This window comes from Phyllobates terribilis, unplaced genomic scaffold (assembly GCF_046119375.1).
Source record: "Phyllobates terribilis strain yellow unplaced genomic scaffold, ASM4611937v1 Scaffold_3__8_contigs__length_932513732, whole genome shotgun sequence".
Classification (NCBI taxonomy): Eukaryota; Metazoa; Chordata; class Amphibia; order Anura; family Dendrobatidae; genus Phyllobates; species Phyllobates terribilis.
Window position 1 is genome coordinate 206,335,384 of NW_027362763.1, and position 17,891 is coordinate 206,353,274.

The 17,891-nt window shown below is 45.9% G+C and overlaps 1 protein-coding gene across 1 annotated transcript in view; it reads left to right on the top strand.

Moving 5' to 3' along the window:
* The first annotated feature begins 10,446 nt into the window (after positions 1-10,446).
* Positions 10,447-17,891, top strand: part of WDFY1 (WD repeat and FYVE domain containing 1) — a 31,597-nt gene continuing 24,152 nt past the window's right edge. Inside the window, exon 1 of the mRNA XM_073674595.1 lies at positions 10,447-10,640. Within this exon, the coding sequence (XP_073530696.1) occupies positions 10,507-10,640 (134 nt within the window). The 5' untranslated portion in view covers positions 10,447-10,506. The remainder of the gene's footprint in view (positions 10,641-17,891) is intronic.

Below are 17,891 nucleotides of genomic sequence, written 5' to 3' on the forward strand. Positions count from 1 at the left end.
GCTGGACTTTCTCGGAGGTAGTCGGATACCCGTCCCTGGTAGCCGCAGGACTCCGCGGGGAGCAGGGAGTCGCTTTCCCGCTATCATCTCTAAGTGAGTAAAGCCTTGGAAGTTCACCCCTATGGCCTCCGGACTGTTCTTTATGCGCCATACCATGCAACGCGGTGCCCGCACTCCCGCACTACTACCCCCTCCATCCTGTCTGCCTGCCACGAGGACTTGCTCCGCCTGTGGGGAGCAGTGAGAACTTTGGCCGCCATGACATCGGGCCTCGGCGGACTGCAGCGGCGCTGGTGACCCTTCACCAAGCAACACAGGTGGCGTAGTCGTTAAAATAAGCCACTCAACCCGGACGAGCCCATAACATCTTCCTTTTCATGTGACGGCCCTGAGCACGGGTCGGGTCCGGGCCACGGCTACATCCCATCTCTTCGTCACAGGACCCGACACCGAGTCTCCCATCACCCAGGGTAAACTCAAAACTAAAAGGGCTCTTTCGAGAAATGAGGCGTCACATTCTGGCGTAGTCGGCAGGATCGTGTGCCCGCAGCAAAGGAAGAAGTGCCCATTGCTATTGGGAACTGTGTGCCTTACACCTTGAACTGTTGTTTTACACTTAAAATGGCGCCCGCCCAAGAAGAACAGACGCCATAATGCTGTAAAAAGACTGTCTTTGAATGCCTCCCATCGTGGGCTGGGCTCCCGCTTGGCGCCAAAAATGTGGACTGCCCCTTCCATCAGAGACTGTCCGCGGGGTAATGCCCGTCAAAATGGATGGGCTGAACGAAGGCGGGCCTGTCAGCATTCCGCCCAGGAACTGCCCCGAAAGAGAAGGAAGAAGAAAAGCAACAAGGTGCGGCCATTGCAGTCGAAGCTTGGCAGTCAACAGAGGCAGACATGGATGCCTTTGGGGAACAAGACCACGCGTCTACTGAACCCGGTTAAGGCCCTTCAACCGGCAGAGAGCAAGGCGGCAGCGTGTTGACCCCGGGAGATATTGCATTTCTCCAGCAGGAAGCTCCGTGACTCCTAAAAAGGCAAAGAGAGGCCCAGGAGGCGGCGACGGCTGCGTGGCGGGAAGAGATGCTGCTGCGTATCCGGGACCGTGGCCAAGGAGTTGAGGCCCCAGGACAAGTCGACTAGGTGACAGAGGTCGAGAGCGGCCCAGCGGCGGGTGAGTGTGCAACCCCTGCCCCGGCTGCAGAGCCTACCGTGACTATCCTGGACCTCATGTCGGAGTACCTAATTCCCCACGCGGTCACCTGGGAGCAAGCGTTGGCTCCAGAGCTGCAATTGGCAGCTGTGGGTGGGGACCTGCGATGCCGCCCAAACCCTGATTCGGAGGTGCCTGAAGCTGCGGAGGAAACTACCGGCTCCAACCCGGACTGGTCCGCATCTACAGAGGACTCGCAGCAACCCGTTCTAACCCCGCTACCCGCACCAGCAGTAACCTGGCCCGAGGCTGAGGAGTGGGCCTGGGAAAACCAGGGGGGTGACTTAATGGGCTTCCCCCGGGAGACCCGGGCTGAAGCGCGGAGGAGGAGCCAGTGGTGCAGCGACCAGATATTCCAGCTTGCATGGGAGCAGCGTCGGCGGGAGCAGCGCTGCGAGTGCCTGGAGGTCCGGACCAAAGCTGCTAAATCTCAGGCGCGTCAGGAGGAGGCCACCTGTCCCAGTCCCCGGTACGAAGGCCAAGTCGTACGTTTTCACCATGAGGCGGGGTGGGGGTTGATCCGGTGTCCCCAGTTCCAGGACGATGTGTTCGTCAGCCGGCGGGACGTAGAGCCGCGCCTCAAGAAGGGACACCCCGGTCGGAACCTCTTCCTGGGCGACACGGTGACTTTCTCTCGCCACCAGGGGGAGCGTGGGTGGTACGCCCTGGACGTACACAAAGTGTCCGGGAGCGACGCCACCCCGCGCTCAGCCTCAGGGGACCGGCTAGCCTCTGTCGGGAGGAATGAGCCCTTTCCAAGAAGACAGCCCGAGGTTTAAAGCAGCCCCCGGCTGTAGCTGCAGTTTTGCGTTTTATGTGTTAACTTTTGCTATTATGGTTTGATTCTTACCCGGTTTTTATAGAGACATGCGTCCCTGCGGACTGGCAGCAGACAGACTCTTTCTACATGTATATAGTTTGCATCTTTTTAGGTGCTCCTTATTGGTTTTATACAAAACCGCGGATAATTTCTACCTCAACTGACTCTGTGTCTTTGCACCTTAACCTGTCTTTTTGCACTAATGTCTCTGGAAAATGCTAGTACTTTTATAATTTTATACTTTTGTACTTTTATACTATATACCTTGTTATGCAACGTTTAAGAAATGTGCCTCCCATAAAGGGAAGATAGTTTTGTTATTATAAAAAGAAAATTTCCTGTGTGTTACTTCTTTTGCAGCCCGCGGACGTGCTGTGTTTTACCAGGGGGGAATGTGGCGCCCCTGAGGGTTCGACCGCCACAGGGATGCTGCACTTCTTTAATGGAGTGTGGTGTTCCTCCTCCGAGGTAAGGCCAGTATGGTAGTTGTGACCTAACCTTTTGCATCCAACACCACACTTCTCCACCAGAGGGAGCTGGTATGCACTAGGTGCTGCTCCCCTGGTTAAAGGGAGACTGGGGAACACAAAGTGGTAGGAACCAGTTAGTGGGTGTGGATGGCGGACTTACAAGTTAGTTACACCTTAAATTTCATATTTAATAGTGAGCCATCTTGGTTCTTGGTCCTTCTGCTAATTCTTCCTAGTTGATTAGTTGGTCGTACTGTGCTGTCATAATACTGTGTGTAATGTGACTTCCCTCCGGGAGCGCAGATCCTGTGTGGGCCTACACCGGCAAGGGACACAGCCCTCGTACCCTGGCCTTGGGACGAGAGGTAGGTTGTAGACAAGGAATGTCTCAACCCGGCCAAGGACCAGGATCAAGAAGGCCCGGGAGCTCTAGAGTGTGGCTCCCTAGCAAATGGATCCCGGGGAGGATGTAGACGGAGCGGAGTACGCCACCTGTCCTCGCCTACCTGATCTATTCAGAGGGATTCCGGCTGCAAGAGGGGTACCGGCCCCCGACACCTGACCTTGTACTCTACGTCCTGGACGGGAAAGCCTAGTTAGGCCCTGAGGATCCCACCGGGCATCGGATGGAGAGGAATTGCCACCCATGCCCTAGTCCTGAGAGGAGCTCAGAGGGAGACCCGGCCTATCTACACACGCACAGACGGGAAAGGGTGAAGTCTGTAGTGCAGGAACACTCTGGTGAAGGGACACGACTGAATGCTGGACTTTCTCGGAGGTAGTCGGATCCCCGTCCCTGGTAGCCGCAGGACTCCGCGGGGAGCAGGGAGTCGCCTTCCCGCTATCATCTCTAAGTGAGTAAAGCCTTGGAAGTTCACCCCTATGGCCTCCGGACTGTTCTTTATGCGCCATACCATGCGACGCGGTGCCCGCACTCCCGCACTACTACCCCCTCCATCCTGTCTGCCTGCCACGAGGCCTTGCTCCGCCTGTGGGGAGCAGTGAGAACTTTGGCCACCATGACATCGGGCCTCGGCGGACTGCAGCGGCGCTGGTGACCCTTCACCAGGCACCACAGGTGGCGTAGTCATTAAAATAAGCCACTCAACCCGGACGAGCCCATAACATCTTCCTTTTCATGTGACGGCCCTGAGCACGGGTCGGGTCCGGGCCGCGGCTACATCCCATCTCTTCGTCACAGGACCCGACACCGAGTCCCCCATCACCCAGGGTAAACTCAAAACTAAAAAGGGCTCTTTCGAGAAATGAGGCATCACACATCCTGCATGGGGCATTATAAGGGGGGGAATAGCCTGCAAGGGCCATTAAAAGGGGGTAACAGCCTGCATAGGGCATTATGTTGGGGGAACAGCTTGCATGGAGCATTATATGGGGCCCAGTATCCTGTATGGAGCGTTATAAGGGGGCCAGTATCCTGTACGGAGCGTTATATGGGGGCCAGTATCCTGTATGGAGCGTTTTATGGGGGACAGTATTCTGTATGGAGCGTTATATGGGGGCCAGTATTATGTATGGAGCGTTATATGGGGGCAAGTATTCCGTATGAAGCATTATATGGGGGCCAGTATTCCGTATGGAGCATTATATGGGGGCCAGTATTCTGTATGGAGCATTTTATGGGGGACAGTATTCTATGTGGAGTGAGTCGCCGGTTTCTGGGCTATTGTAGAATTTGCAATAGAGATCACTCATGTAATGTAGTAAGTGAAATCTTCGGCATTGTACTATATATATATTTCTCTGCGTTATCTGTGCATCATGAATCATGGTATGTGTTAAAGGGGCCCACTGAGACTCTTTCGTCCTGGGGCCCAGAAAAACCTGGAGCCGGCCCTGTAAGCCGATACTAACTATATCACGTTTTGACAGATGTTTTAGCAGCGTACGTTTTTGTTTTTTGCAGGTAAATGGGCACAAACAATGTGTGAATCTAGAAACAATAACTCCCAATACTGAGGCCGTAGCTAAGACCACATGCGGGGGCCGCTGTTATTTCAATGAGCCTCCGCCTTTTTGCACTGTCTGGAACAGCCGGGCGCTCTGCCAATACAACGAGGCTGCGGTATAACTGAGATGATTCTTGTTTCATTTTACATTTTTAAAAGACGCAATAATGGAAAAACGTAACCTTTACATAAAAGGGTCTGAGAAAAAAGAACAGCGCCACAAGCAAACATAATACAGACACATCCAGGGATATTACAACTGAAATGATTTGTCCTGACGGGTGGTACATGTAAAGTCCATGGTGTAATCTCAACAACAACATTAGCTGGATAGATTTCATCATAGATTAGACCTTATTAATATACAGACATTCAGACCCAGTGCCATGTGTATGAAGCCCCTGTACCACTTGTCTGCTACACATGAATGTTATACAAAAAGGTGGGCAAGGCTTCCAAATCCGACTCACTTCTAAAACTTTTCATATAATCTGTCCTAGTATTGCTTAAACCCTTAGTGACAGAGCCAAGCCCCAATTTTTCAAATATGACAAATATCACTTTATGTGGTAATAACTATGAAATGCATCTATATATCCCGGTAATACTGAGCATGTTTTTTCGTGACATATTGTACTTTATGTTAGCGGTAAATTTAGATTGATACGTTTTTCTTTTCTTTTTTTAATATGTGAAATTTGGTGAAAAATTAGCAATTTTAAATCTTTGAATGCTTTTATCCTTAAAACAGATAGTCATGCCACACAAAATAATTAATAAATAAATTAGACATATGGGAAATATTATGTCAGGATAATTTTTCAAACTTACTTTTATTTGTTTAGGATGTTACAAGGGTTAAAATTTAGCAGCAATTTTTCATTTTCTTCAAGGAAACTTACAAATCCTATTTTTTATGAACATATTCAGCTTTCAAGGGACTTATATGTCGGAAAAACCACAGAAGCGATACAATTTTAAAAACTGCACCCCTCAAATTATTCTACAGTCATGGCCAAAAGCTTTGAGAATGACACCAAAATTATATTTTCACATGATCTGCTGGCCTCTGGTTTTTATTAGTGTTTGTCTAATGTTTATTTCACATACAGAAATATAATTGCAATCATATTATGAGTACCAATAGGTTATATTGACAGTTAGAATGAGTTAATGCAGCAAGTCAATATTTGCAGTGTTGCCCCTTCTTCTTCAAGACCTCTGTAATTCTCCCTGGCATGCTCTCAATCAACTTTTGGACCAAATCCTGACTGATAGCAGTCCATTCTTGCATAATCAATGCTTGCATTTTGCCAGAATTTGTTGGTTTTTGTTTGTCCACCCGTCTCTTGATGATTGACCACAAGTTCTCAATGGGATTAAGATCTGGGGAGTTTCCAGGCCATGGACCCAAAATCTCTATGTTTTGTTCCATGAGCCATTTTGTTATCACCTTTGCTTTATGGCAAGGTGCTCCATCATGCTGGAAAAGGCATTGTTGGGCGCCAAACTGCTCTTGGACAGTTGGGAGAAGTTGCTCTTGGAGGACATTCTGGTACCATTCTTTATTCATGGCTGTGTTTTTAGGCAAGACTGTGAGTGAGCCGATTCCCTTGGCTGAGAAGCAACCCCACACATGAATGGTTTCAGGATGCTTTACAGTTGGCATGAGACAAGACTGGTGGTAGCGCTCACCTCTTCTTCTCCGAATAAGCTGTTTTCCAGATGTCCCAAACAATCGAAAAGGGGATTCATCAGAGAAAATGACTTTGCCCCAGTCCTCAGCAGTCCACTCCCTGTATCTTTTGCAGAATATCAGTCGGTCCCTGATGTTTTTTCTGGAGAGAAGTGGCTTCTTTGCTGCCCTCCTTGAAACCAGCCCTTGCTCAAAGAGTCTCCGCCTCACAGTGCGTGCAGAAGCACTCACACCAGCCTGCTGCCATTCCTGAGCAAGCTCGGCACTGCTGGTAGTCCGATCCCGCAGCTGAAACAGTTTTAAGATACGGTCCTGGCGCTTGCTGGTCTTTCTTGGGCGCCCTGGAGCCTTTTTGACAACAATGGAAGCTCTCTCCTTGAAGTTCTTGATGATGCGATAGATTGTTGACTGAGGTGCAATCTTTGTAGCTGCGATACTCTTCCCTGTTAGGCCATTTTTGTGCAGTGCAATGATGGCTGCACGTGTTTCTTTAGAGATAACCATGGTTAACTGAAGAGAAACAATGATACCAAGAACCAGCCTCCTTTTAAAGTGTCCAGTGATGTCATTCTTACTTAATCATGACTGATTGATCGCCAGCCCTGTCCTCATCAACACCCACACCTGTGTTAATGGATCAATCACTAAAACGATGTTAGCTGCTCCTTTTAAGGCAGGACTGCAATGATGCTGAAATGTGTTTTGGGGGTTGAAGTTCATTTTCTGGGCAAATATTGACTTTGCAAGTACAGTAATTGCTGTTAAGCTGATCACTCTTTGACATTCAGGAGTATATGCAAATTGCCATTACAAAAAATGAAGCAGTAAACTTTGGAAAAATTACTATTTGTCTCATTCTCAATACTTTTGGCCATGACTGTAGATTGCTGAAAAAAAAATGAAACATTACATTTTTTCTACTAAAATCATGCTTTAGCTTCACATTGTTCATTTTCACAAGAGATAATAGGAGAAAATGGACCCTAATATCCCATACTTGGTCAAAAACTGCTGTTTGGGAACACGGCCGGGCTCGGAAGGGAAGAAGCGCTATTGGGTATTTGGAGTGTAAATTTAGCTAGAATAGATTGTGGGCACCATGTTGCATTTGCAGAGTCCCTGGGGTATCAAAACAGCAGAAACCTCCCCCAAGTGACTCCATTTTAAAAACTAGAACCCTTGAGCAATTTATCTAGGGGAATATTGAGCATTTTGAACCCACAGCTGCTTCGCAGAACTTTATAACATTTGGGTGTGATAATGAAAAATGTTGTTGTAGCTCCAAGTTTGTAATTTTTGCAAGGGATAATAGGAGAAAATGGACCCCGAAACTTATTACGCAATTTCTCCTGAACGCGATTATACCCCATATGTGGTGAAAATCTGCTGTTTGGGCTCATGGCAGAGTTCTGAATGGAAAAAGCATTATTTGATTTTTGCAGTGTAAATTTTAGTGGAACAGATTGTGGATACCATGACGCATTTGCAGAGTCCCTGACATGCCAAAACAGCAGACACTCCCAAGTGACCCCATTTTATAAACCAGACCCCTCATGGAATTCAGGGGTTTTGCTGAACATTTTTAACCCACAGGTGATTCACAAAACTTTATAACATTTAGATGTAAATTTTTTACATCTTTCCACTAAAATATTTTTTAGCACCAAATGCATCATTTTTACAAGGGGTAATAAGATAAAATGGACCCCATAATTTGTTATACAATTTCTCCCGAACAGAGTGATACCCCATATGTGGTCAAAAACCTAATGTTTTGACACATGGCAAAGATTGGAAAGCAAAGAGCACTATTTAATTTTTAGAATGCAACTTTGTACACCATGTTGCATTTGCAGAGCCCCTGAGGTGCCAAAAAAGCCGAAACACCCACAAGTGACCCCATTTAACAAACTAAACCCCATAAAGAATTCATCTATTGGTGTGCTATTGGATTTTATCCCACAAACTACATCAGATAATTTTTTAAGTTTAGGCCGTGAAAATGAAAAATTTAGGGTTTTTCCACTAAAATGTTACTTCCCTTCTAAGTGTATTTCACATGGGAGATTATAGGAGATGGACAAGACAATTGTTACGCAATTTTTGACCACACGGCAGGGATCAAACGGGAAGGAGCGCTTATTGGCTTCTAGAACGTAGATTTGGTTTGAATAGATTATGGGCTCCATTAGCCGGGCCCCTGAGGTGCCAGATAGCAGAAACCCCCACAAATTACCACATATTGAAAACTTCACTGCTTAACCCCTTCATGCCATGGCTATTTTCCATTTTTTTACTTTTTGTTTTTTCCTCCCCTTCTTTCAAGAGCCAAGCATGGTAATGTAGTCATGTACTGATGGTGGTTTTCGTGACGTATACTTGTACTGATGATGGTACTGGTGCTGTATTTACTTACTGATGATGGTTCTCATGATGTATTCATGTACTGATTGAGGTTCTGGTGACGCATTAATGTACTGATGGTGGTTCTGTTGATGTATTCATGTACCAATGGTGATTCTGGTTCAGTATTCATGCACTGATGGTGGTTCTAGTGACCTATTTATTAAGTGATTATGGTTCTGGTGCTGTATTTATGTACTAATGATGGCTCTGGTGTTCTACTTATGCACTGATTATGATTTTGGTTTCGCATACATGTACTGATAATGGTTTTGGTGATGAATACTGCATCAGAACCATTATTACTACATGAATACATCACCAGAGCCATCAGTAGTACATGGATACAGCACCAGAACAACCATCACTACATGAATAACATCACCAAAACCACTATCAGTACAGAAATGTGACACAAGAAGCACCATCACTACATGAATACCTCACTAGAACCACCATCAATACAGGAATATGGCACCAGATCATCAGTACATAAATAGAGCACCAGAACTACCATCAGTTTTGTCACAAACTGTATTTGTCACATGACGGACTTAAAAACAATCATACGCATTTGTATCCCTTTATCTATAATGGGGTCAGTTTAGTTTCCATTAGGGTATCCGCCAAATGATGGACACCTTAACTGAAACCAAACGGTCTCCATTATAGTTAAGTTACATTAGTTTCCATGACCCTCCTTGGGTTTGACATTTAAAAATATAGCACGTCAGGGATGACTATCGCTATTTATTCCTTGTATTGTGTAAATGGTCCGAAAACAATGAATGATTCTATATCTAACATTGAAAATATACTACCTGTTGAGCCTCACCCCTAAAGTACATCACTTTTTTTTTAACTTTTACTGTTATTTTTGGTGAAAAGGTAATAATTCTAGTGGAAGTGGTCGTCAGAGCTTGTTACGTGACCCATCGGAGGGGCAGAGGGCGGCGCGTTAAGGGTCCTGTTACCTTAGTCTCTGACCTATTCCTTTACTTTGGGTCTGAGAGTTCATCGGGGGGAGGGGGAGTCGCCATTGGCTTCATCTGCCTAGGGTTCCAAAATACCTTGTCCCAGCCCTGGATAATGTCATCCATAATTTTACTTATGCAATCTGTTGCTCCCGGCTGTTTTAAAGGGAATTTGTCAGCAGGTTTTTGCTATGTAATCTGAGAGCACCATAATGTAGGAGCAGAGACCCTGATTCCAGCGGTGTCACTTACTGGGCTGTGTTTTGCTGTTTCAATACAATCAGTGTTTTATCTGCAGGAGATTTTCACTACAAGACAACTGCCCTCCAGCCTCCTAGTCCAATCACACCTCCACCACTGATTAGCAGCTCTGTCACTATACAATGTACACAAAGCTGTGATATGGACTGGTTATACACAGCTCAACAACTGAGCCCTGCAAGATCTGCAGCAGAGAAAACTGTGATTCTGTCACAACCTAGCAAAAGGATCTCAGTCATATAGCAGGGGGAGCTGGTTGTTCCTATTTTACAGGTTCAAGTGCCCTAAGGGGACTAACAAATAAAGTAACAAAACATGTTTTATGTTTTTAAAAATATCAAAAAGAAAATATAAAAGTTCGAACCACCTTCCTTTCCCCCTTTAAAAATAAAAAGTATAAACATGTGGCATCTCCACATCCGTTAACGTCTAATCTGTCAAAATATGAATTAACCCAATCTGTAAACGCCATAATGAGGAAAAATCTAAACCCCAGTATTGTGTTTTTTTTGTCTTTCATGAAATTCAATAAGAATCTCTCAAAGCTTTGTAACCACCCCAAAATATCGTGCATCACAGCCGGCCATACACCAGTAATTACAGCAGGCGCTCCTACACAGGTCATTACGGTGCATCCCAGGGATGGTGCGCAGCTATGGTTTGTATTACGGCTACGGGCCTGCTCAGGTCACATGACTCGAGATGGCGGCTGAAATCCACTCCCGGTCTCCCTGCGGCCCTGTTCTCCTCACCAAAATACCCGGGCACCGGGAGCACGTGACCTCTGCCTGCCTCATCCCGCGAGAGGACGGCGTCATCACCGCTAGCGAAGACCGGTAATTATACTCCTAGCTGAGCGAGATGATAATAATGCAGGGTGACGGCCATTGTCCTGTATCACCTGGTGACGTCACGGTCGGAGTGCGCGGGGCTCAGCGGCTGTATGCCTGTGCGGAAGAAAACTAGTGCAAAGCAAAGCTGGAGTTGCCCATAGCAACCAATCAGGTGCTTGCTTTCATTTTTCAATAGAATTGTGAAAATTGAGACGTGGACTGTGATTGGTCGCTGTGAGCAGCTCCACATTTCATTGAGGGGTTTGTAAATAACCAAGTATACATGATACTGAAGTCACCGGCTGAGCCCCTGAGTTCTGCTTATGCCCCCAGTGTACAAAGTGTTAGGGGGGATATACATGACACTGAAGTCACTGGCTGAGCCCCTGAGATCTGCATATGCCCCCTTTATACAGAGTGTTAGGGGGGGGGATATACATGATACTGAAGTCACCGGCTGAGCCCCTGGGGTCCACACATGCCCCCTTATACAAAGTGTTAGGGGGGATATACATGATACTGAAGTCACTGCCTGAGCCCCAAAGGTCTGCATATGCCCCCCTTATGCAAAGTGTTAGAGGGAGATATACAGTGCCTACAAGTAGTATTCAACCCCCTGCAGATTTAGCTGGTTGACACATGTGGAATTAACTTGGCATTGTGACATTTGTACTGTAGATCAGCCTGGAAGTGGGAAATGCACTGCAGCAAATTTTTTTTTTTTTTTTTAAACGTTAAAAGTTAATTCAGAGTGTCATTTATTATTCAACCCCTCAAACCACAAGAATTCTGTTTGGTCCCCCTAAAGTATTAAGAAGTAGTTCAGGCACCAAGAATAATGAGCTTCACATGTGTGGATTAAAGATCTCTTTTGCCAGCCTTTTCTGACTATTTAAGACCCTCCCCAAACTTGTGAACAGCACTCAGACATGGTCAACATGGGAAAGACAAAGGAGCATTCCAAGGCCATCAGAGACAAGATCGTGGAGGGTCACAAGGCTGGCAAGGGGTACAAAACCCTTTCCAAGGAGTTGGGCCTACCTGTCTCCACTGTTGGGAGCATCATCCGTAAGTGGAAGGCTTATGGAACTACTGTTAGCCTTCCACGGCCTGGACAGCCTTTGAAAGTGTCCTCCCGTGCCGAGGCCAGGCTTGTCCGAAGAGTCAAGGCTAACCCAAGGACAACAAGGAAGGAGCTCCGGGAAGATCTCATGGCAGTGGGGACATTGGTTTCAGTCAATACCATAAGTAACGTACTCCACCGCAATGGTCTCCGTTCCAGACGAGCCTGTATGGTACCTTTACTTTCAAAGCGTCATGTCAAGGCTCGTCTACAGTTTGCTCATGATCACTTGGAGGACTCTGAGACAGACTGGTTCAAGGTTCTATGGTCTGATGAGACCAAGATCGAGATCTTTGGTGCCAACCACACACGTGACGTTTGGAGACTGGATGGCACTGCATACGACCCCAAGAATACCATCCCTACAGTCAAGCATGGTGGTGGCAGCATCATGCTGTGGGGCTGTTTCTCAGCCAAGGGGCCTGGCCATCTGGTCCGCATCCATGGGAAGATGGCTAGCACGGCCTACCTGGAGATTTTGGCCAAGAACCTCCGCTCCTCCATCAAGGATCTTAAGATGGGTCGTAATTTCATCTTCCAACAAGACAACGACCCAAAGCACACAGCCAAGAAAACCAAGGCCTGGTTCAAGAGGGAAAAAGTCAAGGTGTTGGAGTGGCCTAGTCAGTCTCCTGACCTTAACCCAATTGAAAACTTGTGGAAGGAGCTCAAGAATAAAGTCCACATGAGACACCCAAAGAACCTAGATAACTTGGAGAAGATCTGCATGGAGGAGTGGGCCAAGATAACTCCACAGACCTGTGCCGGCCTGATCAGGTCTTAGAAAAGACGATTATTAGCTGTAATTGCAAACAAGGGTTATTCCACAAAATATTAAACATAGGGGTTGTATAATAATTGACCCACACTTTTATGTTTAAAATTTAATAAAATTCAACTGAGCAACATAACTTTTTGGTTTGTAAGATTTATGCTTCTGTTCATAAAACCTACTCTCGTTTGCAGTTTGAAGGCTCTAACTTATTTGCATCTTATCAAACCAGCTAAATCTGCAGGAGGTTGAATACTACTTGTAGGCACTGTACATGATACTGAAGTCACCGGCTGATTCCCTGGGGCCTGCATGTGCTGTCCTTTTACAAAGTGTTAGGGGGGATATACATGACACTGAAGTCACTGTCTTAGCCCCGGGGTCTGCATATGCCCCCCCATGTACAAGGTGCTAGAGGGGATATACATGATAGTCACTGAGCCCCTGGGGTCCGCACATGCCCCTCTTATACAAAGTGTTAGGGGGGATATACATGATACTGAAGTCACTGGCTGAGCCCCTGAGGTCTGCACGTGCCCCCCTTATACAAGGTGGTAGAGGGGATATATATGATGCTGAAGTGACCGGCTGATTCCCTGGGGTCTGCACGTGCCCCCCTTACACATAGTGTTAGGGGCGATAGTTGACAATAGAAGTACCATGGGCCAGGTTTTGGTAGGTTTTCTGAACCACTCGGAGTTGGTGTGAACACTGACCTGTCGGAGAAATTTTTTTTTTTTAATCTTTTGTCTAACTGCAGGAAGTGCTATTAACAGATTTTCCTGTTTGTATTAGTGTGACAGATAAAAACCTTTTTAGGCTGAGTTCACACGATGCGTATTTCATGCGTTTCCGCGGCGTTTTTGCAGTTGCGTAAACGCCGCGGAAACGCATGAAAAACGCATGGTAGAAGGGAAGCAATGTTCCCCAATGGAAATCCGCATGTGCTGTGCCCATGATGCGGATTTTTCCGCAGCGTTAACGCTGCGGTCAAAAATCCGCAGCATGTCAATTAATTTTGCGGAAACGCGGCGATTTCGCCGCCATTGACTTGCATTAGAACGCGCCAATTCCGCAAGACTGCATCTGTACTTGCGTAATTGGTGCGTTCTAATGTGCGGATGGTACCCGGGTGTAGAGGAGAGGAGAGTCTCATCCACACCCAGGTACCATTAAAAAAGCTGTAAGGGTATGTGCACACGATGCAGAAATGAAGCAGAAAATTTCTGCATCATTTCTGCATCTCCCTGGCAGAAAAAACGCATGCAGATTGTGCATGCGTTTTTCCTGCAGAATACATGCGGATCCACATGCAGATTCACATGCGTTTCCGCATGCAGATTGACAAGCGCTTTCCAGGCGATGTTAGCATCACCTGGAAAGTGCTTGATAACTAGGTCACACTATATAAATCCATGCAAACAGCATGGATTTATACAGTGTGAACCGAGAGAGTGTATATACTTACCTCCGATGGCCCGCGCTGTCCTGCTCAATCTGTTCTCCCTCGCCGGCAACTTTGAATTGAAAGACCTGCCGACGTCAGCGTCACGTGACCCGTCACATGACTCTGACGTCACCGCAGGTCCTACAACTCACTGCAAGTGCCGGGAACCAAGCGGGAGCGCTGTGCGGGCCGACAGATGGTAAGAATACATTTATTTTTTATTTTATTCTTCTTTTACAGCTTTTTTAATGGTACCTGGGTGTGGATGAGACTCTCCTCTCCTCCACACCCGGGTACCATCCGCACATTAGAACGCACCAATTACGCAAGTACAAATGCTGTCTTGCGGAATTGGCGCGTTCTAATGCAAGTCAATGGCGGCGAAATCGCCGCGTTTCCGCAAAATTAATTGACATGCTGCGGATTTTTGACCGCAGCGTTAACGCTGCGGAAAAATCCGCATCATGGGCACAGCACATGCGGATTTCCATTGGGGAACATTGCTTCCTACCATGCGTTTTTCATGCGTTTCCGCAACTGCAAAAACGCCGCGGAAACGCATGAAATACGCATCGTGTGAACACAGCCTAAAAGAAGAATAAAATAAAAAATAAATGTATTCTTACCATCTGTCGGCCCGCGCAGCGCTCCCGCTTGGTTCCCGGCACTTGCAGTGAGTTGTAGGACCTGCGGTGACGTCAGAGTCATGTGACGGGTCACGTGACGCTGACGTCGGCAGGTCTTTCAATTCAAAGTTGCCGGCGAGGGAGAACAGATTGAGCAGGACAGCGCGGGCCATCGGAGGTAAGTATATACACTCTCTCGGTTCACACTGTATAAATCCATGCTGTTTGCATGGATTTATATAGTGTGACCTAGTTATCAAGCACTTTCCAGGTGATGCTAAAATCGCCTGGAAAGCGCTTGTCAATCTGCATGCGGAAACGCATGTGAATCTGCATGTGGATCCGCATGTATTCTGCAGGAAAAACGCATGTACAATCTGCATGCGTTTTTTCTGCCAGGGAGATGCAGAAATGATGCAGAAATTTTCTGCTTCATTTCTGCATCGTGTGCACATACCCTTATTCCATTTTTTTTGTACTGTCTGATCATTAGATCAGGTGTGAAGTACTGAAAAAAAGCAAACAACAAAAAACACCTGACGACTATAAGGCATCATTCGTGATCGAGAGTTCTGCAGCTTCGGAAAAGACAATGTGGCGGTCCTCTCCGCACGTTCAGCGGATCGATGGGGACCGTGAATGTCTGTACTCCGCTGATCTGAAATGAATGACCTATCCCAAGGATAACAAGCTCCTTTAAAACTTGGTCGTTGCTTTTCTTATTTTTTTTTAAACAACAAGCCAACAACAAATATACACTTTGTAAAATTGATTCAAAGATCAGACAGATACAAAAATCAAACCTGGAATAAAATGTATTGTAGCAGGAGGTATTGTTGCGGCTAAACTCAGAAACATCAGATTACCTAAGGGCAGGTTCACACGAGCGTATAAAAAAAATTGTTCAGTTTCATCCATAAGTTTGAGGATTTTTATCTCGCTTGTCATCCATATACAATCCCTTTCTTTATTGCAGCAGCTATTAATCATTTACAGGACCATATACAGTTTCCTGTTACAGAACTGCAATGTATCTGTAATAATCAGATTCAATACTGTCTCCATATGGCATCCAATTTTTTTCACGCACCCATAGACTTGAATAGTCTAATCTGATTTACAGAAGAAGCTAGTGCACACTGCAATTTATTTTAATTTTTTTTTTTCACTCTCCGATTCGGTCAGTTAAAAAAATTGCTCATCTGCACGGCCCCATTGAATAACATTGGTCCGAGTGCTGTCTGTTTTTGTCACAGATCGCACTCGGACCGAAAATACACTCGTATGAACGAGCCCTTATAGTGGCCGGTGGCCGAGGTTCGATACTTATATGTCCGGCTGATTCTTTATTCCAGATGGCTTAAGAAAATCTCTCTAGATGACAACAATGGGGTCGTCCTTCAGGAAACAGGGTCTTTTATTTTCACCTTTTTTAGTTTTTTTATGGCCTCTGTGTAACCACAGATTGGGGCTTATGTAGTAAGTGTGCAGTGTGCCGGTCTGGAGAATTGGTGAAGTCTGTACTGCAGCCATAATCATGCCAAACACGTCACATCCGTTTCCCTGTGGTATTCGGCACCATGCACACTACGTTGTAGCCTTTCATCGGAGGTAGGATTATATACTGTACAGTACACTCTGTAGGGAAAGGCAGACTACTGGGCTTTCTAATATAATAGGGAAAAAATATATCTATGCAAACTACTTATGGCATCTGTAGAGCGAATCCTGTAGATACATTTGTTGTGCTGTATACTCTGGAGCATTTTCCAGTGGATATACCAAATGTAGGGCTCAGTGTGCACAGAGCTCAAACGGGATCCGTGACTTGTCCTAAATAAGTGATGTTCTTACATGGTGTAAATGTCGACGTTCAGCTGAATCTGATGTAACTTTTCCTCATTAATGAGATATGGCCCCCTCCCTCCTCAAGAAGACTCCCACAGAGAAGAGCTGAGTACCACGCCCACTTGACTAAAAAGACTAGATTTACATACAAGGAAGAGGAGACCATATATTTTATTTTTTATTATGTATACCCCTTTTCACATGTAAAACGCCTTAGAATAAATGGTGCTACAATAATAATATCTCCGGAATAGAGCGGTGTACGAATAAAGCAATAACAGCCAGATTCAGGAGAACAGCGACATTTACACCAGGTAAGTAAATGACAAACTATGGCAAATAAAAGGCCGTCTGTCACTCAATCCATGTAAACGCTGCACGGATAGGAGAATATTCTGTGGTGCAGAATAACGCAGCCGCCATGGACAGTACTTAGTAAATCCCATTCATTACTGCATAAAGGAATTGTGGATCTGCAGGAGCTCCGCATGTCTCTGATGCACAACTACTTCTCAGCTCTCCTATTTTGGGCATTTTTACCACCGCAGACGTGTCACAATGTCTTCTCAGTGTTTTTATGCTCCTGTTAAACCCTATTGATGAGCTGTAGATGCCTGAGAATAAAGAGGGTGTTGTGCTACTTCCCTGGAGAACAAGGAATTCTTGTATAATACATAACATGTGAAGTGAGGAGTCACACTTAACCCTTCACCCTGTTCATGTGATCTTTATACTTGGCCTGCTTTCCCTTAGGCGTATGAAGGGTCCTGCTTCTGTTCTCATATAAGAACCACAGTGGCGTACTTACTAAAATGCTCCACAATTCTGCCACAAATTTGGGAAAAATAATTTTACTTTTCACACTTTTTGCACTTTCATTGGCAGAGTGAAAAGGTTTCTAGAAAAAGGGAGAAGTGTAAGAGGAGTCGTGAAAGGCGTGACATTTAAAGGAGTTGTCCTACAAATAAATATTATTTACTGTTAGCTCACACAAGACATGACTTTTCAGTTGAATTAAAGGGGTTGACCACTACGTTTTTATTGATGGCCTATCCAATATATGATCGGTAGGGGTGTGACACCCGGCACCACCGCCGATCAGCTGTTACCAAGCTTTCCGGAAACTCTCGGATGTAGTCAGACCATAGCGGCTCCATCATTTCTATAGCGGCTGTTCATTGATTTCATTTGAATAGGGGGTGGATCTGCAGTACTCCGTTACAGTCACTAAAGTTTTGGCAGAGTTGCAGTGTGCCGGTAATAGCGGGATGACGGGTGTCGCATCCCCACCTATCAGATATACCGTAGATGGCCTATCCTAAGGATAGTCCATGAATAAAAAATTAGTAGCTATCCCATTAAAATAAAAATGCATCTTGTGTGTAGATATTGCATATTCACAACATTCACATGTGTCCAGTGCAGACAGAGCCTCATC